Here is an 8,212-nt window from a genome sequence, read left to right as displayed (position 1 = left end):
AAATTTTTTTATGACATGGGAATTATTTTATTTTAAGGTTATTCTAGTACATTTTCCCCCACCTCATATTGGGTTATTCAACTATGTTCTCTCCCCCACTCCCTGTGTTGTGCTTTACAAAATGATCATTCTAACTATTAACAATAGCATTATGATGGTCCATGACCATATTCAGCTATTCAGTTTTGTATTCTCTCAAAAAGTCAATTAGACCTCATAAATAGGTGTCATTGACTTCTGTCTTTGGTATAATGGTTCTTGTCTTTTTAGTTGGAACCTTCTGTTTTCATGCAAGAGGAATGAATACCTTACCCAGCAGGAAAGAAGCAGAGAAATATGAGCACAGATTATTGGGGGCAAAACAAGAGCTTTTCTTTTGTCATCCACTAAGGTGATGAATTGAATCCCCATGGTGAGTCATAAATTTTGCTTCTTTTAATTGATTAACTAAGATCAGTTCAAGAATCAAATCTATTTAAGGCAATAATGTTCTTTTAAGCAAAAGATATTGTGCCTTTTTCACTTCTTCATTTGAAGCTATTCTTCTCTTCCCCTTATCCTTTTTAACACCTTGAAAATTGCATGATATTGCTCTTATTTCTTCCTTAATTTCATTGATCAGTTTTGCCTTATGTCAAATCATGCCACTTTACTTTCCTTCACCCTGTTGCCAATTATTGCTAGTCCTGCAAAAATGAATTCACTTTTAGTCAATGCATTTCACTTCTAGTTCAGCATTCTCTAATACATATTGACTTGTTCTATCCAAAAGCTTAAGGCTTAAGCTATGAGGTGTATAAGCTCAACTAGTAAATGAACTTATCCAAAGGTCCCAACCTTAGTTGATAATGAGATTGTTCCCAATCAAAGGATATGCAATGAAGAGTATGTAATGGTTGATTGATGCTTATACTCCACATGGAAATTAATTTCAAATGAAAAAAAAAATGTAACGGAGAGGGGTTTTGAATCAATTTTCCTAAATAACTTAGGTCACATTGCTTTAGGTCCTTGATCTGTTGGCTCAATTGCCTCAACCAGTTGTCAAAAAGTGATTCGGGATTTTGGAGACTTTGGGTTATAGTCGATCAGTTCAAAAGTTCGCATATGATTAAATTTTAAATATCTACCACATGACAACTTAGTTAGCATTCAAAAATATAAAATTACTGAGAACAAAAGTCCTTTTATAAATACCAAAGAATATTCATCACTATTTATATTTTTCTTTCTTTCACCCATGTTAAAATTGTTGTTGGATGGGACTCCTAAGAGCACAAACAACTTCATATAAAGACTCAATTTCCCTACATCGAAGCCATTCACTTGCGCACATTCACCGTCATATGAGGGGAAGGGGAAGGGGTGGGGATTTCTCCACTCTTGGATCACGCAATGAACTTCATTGCATAGTCAAGTGGGGACAGTATTTATGACCTAGAATTTTTTCCACCATAGGTTGATAAAAAGATTTCCCTTTTTTCTTGTCCTGTTTCATCTCGGGATCATGGTTCTAAGTATTGGATTCATATGAACATATCAAACAATACTAGCCGTTATCACCATAGTCTGACATGATATCAATACTGATACGAATCAGGTGAATCAGTTAAAAAGTGCATCAGACCAGCAAAATCATTCCGATACACCGATATAAATATCGATCAAGTTTCGATATGGACACCGATACCGAGACTTACAATCATACTTGAATTGATCCTAGTGTGTCAATTTAGAATTAAAAGCAAAAAACCAAAACCGAAACAGCAATTTAGAAACAAACCGAACCAAAGATAAATTGATTTGATTTTAATTTGAAAAATGTGGAATCTTTTCTTGAATCGGTTTTATAATTGAAACTGTCAAACCGCTTTATCCATTTTCAAAACGGATAAATCACTTTCTTTTTTAATATTTTAGTCAATATAAATTGATAAATTCTATTCTTTTTAATATTTAAAAAAAGTTTAGTAGATTATGACTCCAACAAATAAGAATGTATAAATTAGCCCAAACACTTATAGTAAGGCCAAACCGAGTACAAATCGAGTCAAAAACCCAATAATGAATTGAATTGAAAAACCAAACTAATTTGATTTGGTCTGATTTGAAAAATAGTCTCGCCATTAATATCTATTTTGCATCTTGAATCAAACCAAAATTGAATCAATTGACACTGTTTAGTGGCTTAATTGGCCGAATTTCACAATTAATTCTTGGAATGCTTAAGAGCCCATTTGATAACGATTCCGTTATGAGAATGTCATTCTTCGGCAAAATCATCTATTTGTATTATCTCATTAAAAAATAATTTTTTCTATTATGTTTAGTCATTTGGTAATCTTGTTGTAAAACCGTTCTAGAAATAGTTCTTGAGTGAAATGGCATTTGGTAAGAACTATCCTTCACACATTGTTTTTTTCATTTCAATATTTACACGAACGCCATTAAGGAATCAACGATCATTCTACTATAGTGTTCTTGCCTGAAATCTTGGCCCCACCAAATCGTATCTGATTTGTTTACCCATAATATCAAACCACTAAATTTAAAAAATAATAATAATAAATAAATAAGACAGACCTGCCTCCAATAAGCTTTAACCATCAGATTAGTAGTGTGCCTTCTCTTTAACACACGTTTATCCCAATCTAACGCTCATAAGAACCCCGCTGACGTGAACTTCTGCTTTCTCTCTCTAGTTGTCCGTTTTTCTTCCTGATCCTACCCACTATTAAGGATGTGAATTTGTAATCGAAACAGTTTATCGAAATCGAATCGATCCATTTACACCAAAATCATAAAACCGTTTAGTAAATGGTGCGGTTATAGTTTCAAGTTTTAGACCAATTAGCTAAACGGGTTGGGTCAGTTTTAACTGCGGAACCCGTTGGTTTCAAACCGAATTGAAACCGTTTAAAATCGTTTAAACCGTTTAAACCAATCCGATTAATCCGTATAACAATTAAATAAAGAAAGGGCAGTAATCTGTATAACAATTAATAATTAAATTAAGTGTCTATCTTGCTTTGGTATGATTTATTACAATTCAGTTTAAGTTTAGGCTTTAAAATCATGAACTTGTAATCCATATATGTTACAATGTTATTATGTAAAAATAGATGGGGGTGTTTTGGCTGAACCGCCTGTCATTTTAATATTTTATGCTGTAGAAGGCTGAATTTGGATGTTGTATGATATTAGTTCTAAATGTTTGAGAATGGTCATGCAAAGAAATAGCACTAGATTATCAAATTAAGACATACCATCGTTAATATAGAATATCTTATTTGTGGTTGCCAATTATTTTTTGATAAGCTTATGATCTTCAGTTTAGAGATGGTTGCAAGTTATAACAAATCGATTGTGAACCGTTTTACAAATTGTATGGAATAAATCAAAACCGAAACCGTTTAAAACTGTAAAACCGACACCATTTAGAAACCGTAGAAACCGAAATCATTTACTAAATAATCACAATTTCAGAAAATGGAACCGTTTAGTAAATGGCACAATTATGGTTTTAATCAAATAAATGTGAACCAAGCCGATTCGCATCGTTTAAACCGAAACCGAAGCGATTAAGACCCTTACCCACCATGGCTCTCATGGCTCTGTTGCAAATCAGATTCAGTTCATCTGCACCAACTCTCCATCCCTATTCCCTTGTTTCTTAGTTCCTTTGTTTTCTCTCTCTAGACTCGAGAGAGAGAGAGAGAGAGTCCCTTAAGGCATTCAGAAGCGAGAACTGTTCAAATGAAGAAACGAATGCCTTGACACGGCCCGACCTTGAAAACCAACGATTGTTTTTCTTCTCCTCCTTTTTCCAAATTCAATATCTCATAAATTCTGATCTTTTGCTGCCCTGAATTGTCAAGATTTCTTCTTTCTACCATGAATCGCCTTCTGGGATTTCTGTTCTTCCTGGGTCTCTCTTCAATTGTTTGTTCGGAAGAGAAATTCGATTCTCACCTTCCCAGACCGTTAATCCTCGAATTCCCTGAAACCCATGAATCTCAATTGAAAGGATTGGAAGATGATGAGCTACGGTTACAGTGTTCGAGTTGGAGATTTGCAGCTGAGGCTAATAACCTAAACTCGTGGAGTACGATCCCGCCCGAATGCGCCGAATATGTGAAGGATTACATGACAAGCAGAGCATACACTTTTGATCTCGAGAGGGTTTCCATTGAAGCGACTACTTACGCGAGGAGCCTTCAGCTCGTTGGGGATGGGATGGATGCCTGGGTTTTCGATATCGATGAGACACTGCTCTCGAATCTTCCATATTATATCGACCATGGGTTTGGGTGAGTTTCAATTTTCTCCATTTTTTGTGATTAGATTTGGTCTGCAACTGAAATCTGTTAAATTTTTTGTTTCTGTAAATTTTGCTTAATTTGAGCTGATGGGTTGTGCAAGAAACTGATTCTCTGATGTGTATTTCAATGGAAATGTAGTTTAGAGGTTTTTGACGGGCGTGAATTTGATAAATGGGTGGAAAAAGCTACGGCTTCTGCCATAGAGTCAAGTTCGAAGTTGTATGAAGAAGTTTTGGGGTTGGGATTCAAGGTCTTCTTGTTGACAGGTCGGAGTGAAAAGCACAGGAGTGTTACTGTTGAAAATTTAAGAAATGCAGGATTTCAGTATTGGGACAAACTTATATTGAGGTATGGATTTTTCTTGTTGATTGAAATTTCGGGTTCCCCTAGTAGAATATTATGTGTTGGAACAATTGAAAGTTTTTGGTTTTGCGTGGAATGATTAAACTTAATCAGTGATTTTCAGTTTCTCTGATTAGTATCAGTTGATGCTTGGATCCAAAGTGTTTTCCTTCCCTTTTTCATTGTCTGCTTATTTCTGGAGTAATGTCAATGGTTAATTTGACAAGGATTCAATTTGTTGAATCATTAGATGCTTTCATTTTCTTTTTAATTTTATAACCTGCCATGACCCCCCAACCCCCAACAAGCAGGATTCGATTCTAGGTCTTGGCTATCAAGTACCTCAAAAGATCCTTGGATTATGGTTGATTTTTTTTCTTCAATCCAAGGGGCAAAAAAAAAGGAAGTTCTGTCAGATCAACTATCTAGATATCATGCATTTGTGCTGCAAAAATAGTGGTAATAGCCTGGTACTACCTATCTATCTAGTGGCGGATGAATTATATACTTACAATGTTACTTTAAGATCTCAGGGTTTCTTCACATAGTTCAGGAATCTATATGAACTTTGTGTGAATCATTCTGCAGTTTGGGTTCTTCGCTTCTTATTAAAAACACAAGGTTTGATGATTACACCACACTAGAGAAAGAGGGGGCTTTACTTATGCTATCAATGTGTGCCAAGATCCTCATTTAGGACCTTATGTGAAAGATTAGATTAGTTACTTGTACTTGTTAACAACACAAGATGGGAACCGTGATATGAATGACCCAATCTATATCTCAAATGGGATCTCACATAGAGACGACATAGCATGGTGAACAGAACTGTTTCCCATGATTTTGTCTATATTTGATGTATTTGGGAGATAGTTACACCATCATGTAAGGTAATGATTACAAAAATTTGCTTTCGTATTCATTTGATTTCACTTCCCTTCCCTTCACTTCCCTTGCAACCAAATGGAGCCAAAAGGATTATCTTGGCGAAATGAAAACCAGATTAGCTACTAGAATTGTTACATCATCTGTTTCAACATACACTTGATTTACTTATGTGATGAAAAACCAGGTTCATAATTTACATGCGCCATTGTCATAAGGTGAATGGTTTTGGCCTTTGATTCTTCTTCAGTACTTAAGATTGTGACAATAATCACCATTATCATATTTTGAACAGTTTGGCCTCTTGATTCCTGTGTCAGTCAAGACTGATTATTTCACTAATTTTAGAAATTGGCATCTAAACCCTTGTTCCTCCAATACAAGAAAACAATTGAAATGCGTCATAATTGTGAACAGGGCACATGTTTTAGCTAGACAACATTGAGAAACTCATGGATTATTAGTTCATCTATAGCCTCACCTGACAAAACCTTATAATTTTCAATTTACAAATATTTTGAAACTTATATGCATGGTTCAGTTCCAGGCAAGATATTCGCTCCTGAGATCTCAGTTCTTCTAACTTCCTAGAAACTAGAATTTATAGTCTTGAAGTTGCTGGCTAGCTCAGTTGGCAGTACATGGTTAGTCGCAGCATAGACCTGGGATCAATTCCTGCTTCACTCTATGTGTCATTTGTGCTTCCCTTAGGTGCACAGGCTGCCCCAATCAATTTTTGCCCCACACCCAAAAAGAGGGAAAAAGATTTACATTCTTAAATTTTTTCTACAGGTATGATCTGATAGAAATTTTCTGTTATGGAACTTACAGGAAACTTTGTTCCCTTAGATTTGGTCATATGGAAGAAGGCAACAAGAAAAACCTCACTCTCTTAGGTCTTTAATGTGTTTCCACATTAGCCATGTGATTTCAAATCAATATGTTATTACTGTAGTCTGTTGATTTCAATTTCAGGTTGCCTTCAACAATATTGATCTAAGATTTATGGAAGATGTAATCCATCTAAAAATGATGTTTGGGAAATGGTTATATGACTGGCATTTTTATTCTTGATGCTCAGATATTTGAGGTTCTAACTGTACATACTGTTCATCATTTTTATTTATTTCTGAAGTATTTAAGACTCAGAACTGGTGTGCCATGCTACACATGCAATACTTTTGAGTGGTTTTCTTTGTTTCTTACCTGTGCAGAGCCTTGGAAGACCATGGAAAAACTGCAACTCTATACAAGTCGGAGAGGAGAAGCGAGATGGTGAAAGAAGGATATAGGATTCTGGGGAACTCTGGAGATCAATGGAGTGATTTACTTGGTTACACCATGTCAATTCGTTCCTTCAAGCTTCCAAATCCCATGTACTATATTCCCTGATAGGAGCATTTCATTGACAGCAGTAAACATTTCAATTTTTATCAAAAACCCTTTTATACCTGAAGTCAGCTATCTGACTCCTTTCAAGTGTAAAAAAATCCAAACTCCTATAGATCACTGTGTTGGTAATTTACTTTAGAAAGCTTCTCTCTCTCTCTCTCTCTCTCTCTCTCTCTCTCTCTCACACACACACACATATATGTATGTATTTGCTTCTCTCTTTATCTAGGAACTATACAAGTTACTTTGTTCATGATTTGCAAGATTTTGCTGAAAATCTTTACAAGATCCAAACGATATGTCGATAAGCAAGGTTTACAATTTAGGAACAGGTTCTCTAATCTATACGTATTGTAAAGAAAAAAAAAAATTGATGGCTGAAAACTTAAGAGGGGAAAAGCCTATATAATAGGGATATGATTGAAATGGGCCATCAAAATTCCATATGTGATATATCCATGTTGATCCAACAGTCATTGACAAAATCAGCCTCCCTACTTTAATCCCAAATCCCAAAAGTTGAGACCATATGTCTCACACAACTATTATATTTCCATTTTAGATAGATAGATCTAAGCTTCAGGCAAGCAATATAGATTGAGATACTGGATTTGGATCTTCTGCGACGCAATATTGTGTCTGGCGCACATCTAATACTTAAAAATGTCTTGAATTATTTGTGATCGCTTTGAGTTCCATGCCAAGGTATTTATGATTGTTAAATACACGTCGGACATCATATTGCGCCACAGAGAAGCTGAATCCGAGATAGCTAGAGAAGTGCTCTTTAAAAGGTTGGTGGAGATGACCATTGGCAATGGAATTTTTCCTTCCTTCAATATGAAGAAAACCCTTTCTAGTGATATATAAGTGTTAGGTCGCCAACTTTTTATTCAGCGTTCCAGCGTGCAAGATGGGCTGGGGATCCAGCTTTGGTCAAACTGATCATTAAATGAAAAGATTCTCCCTTAAATTAACCACGTGACAAGTTTTAGATCCATTCTCTCTATATATGGCTCTCTATGTTAAGACTATCCTTCTATTTGCAATGATCAAAGTGAACCTCTTCCGAAACTGCCAAAGTTGAAAGTAATCCCAAAGTTGCTATAGTTGAAAAGTCGACCAAATATTATATTTTCAATATCTCATGCTAAGTAGATTGAGTCTGAAACTTTTTGTTAAAAGAAAAAATTGAAACTAAATTGATAGATGATGATATGAACAATATATTAGGAAATATATTTTCCACAAAGTAGGGGTAACACTCCGTA

At 35.2% G+C, this 8,212-nt stretch overlaps 1 protein-coding gene across 1 annotated transcript; it reads left to right on the top strand.

Moving 5' to 3' along the window:
* The first annotated feature begins 3,621 nt into the window (after positions 1 to 3,621).
* Positions 3,622 to 7,079, top strand: LOC122085244 (acid phosphatase 1-like). Its single transcript, XM_042653731.1, has 3 exons — positions 3,622 to 4,310; positions 4,461 to 4,670; positions 6,764 to 7,079. The coding sequence occupies exons 1-3, from the start codon at positions 3,895 to 3,897 to the stop codon at positions 6,939 to 6,941; spliced, it is 804 nt and encodes a 267-aa protein (XP_042509665.1). The 5' UTR covers positions 3,622 to 3,894; the 3' UTR covers positions 6,942 to 7,079.
* Positions 7,080 to 8,212: the final 1,133 nt, after the last annotated feature.

This window comes from Macadamia integrifolia, chromosome 7 (genome assembly GCF_013358625.1).
Source record: "Macadamia integrifolia cultivar HAES 741 chromosome 7, SCU_Mint_v3, whole genome shotgun sequence".
Classification (NCBI taxonomy): Eukaryota; Viridiplantae; Streptophyta; class Magnoliopsida; order Proteales; family Proteaceae; genus Macadamia; species Macadamia integrifolia.
This window is presented reverse-complemented; position numbering and strand designations above follow the sequence as displayed.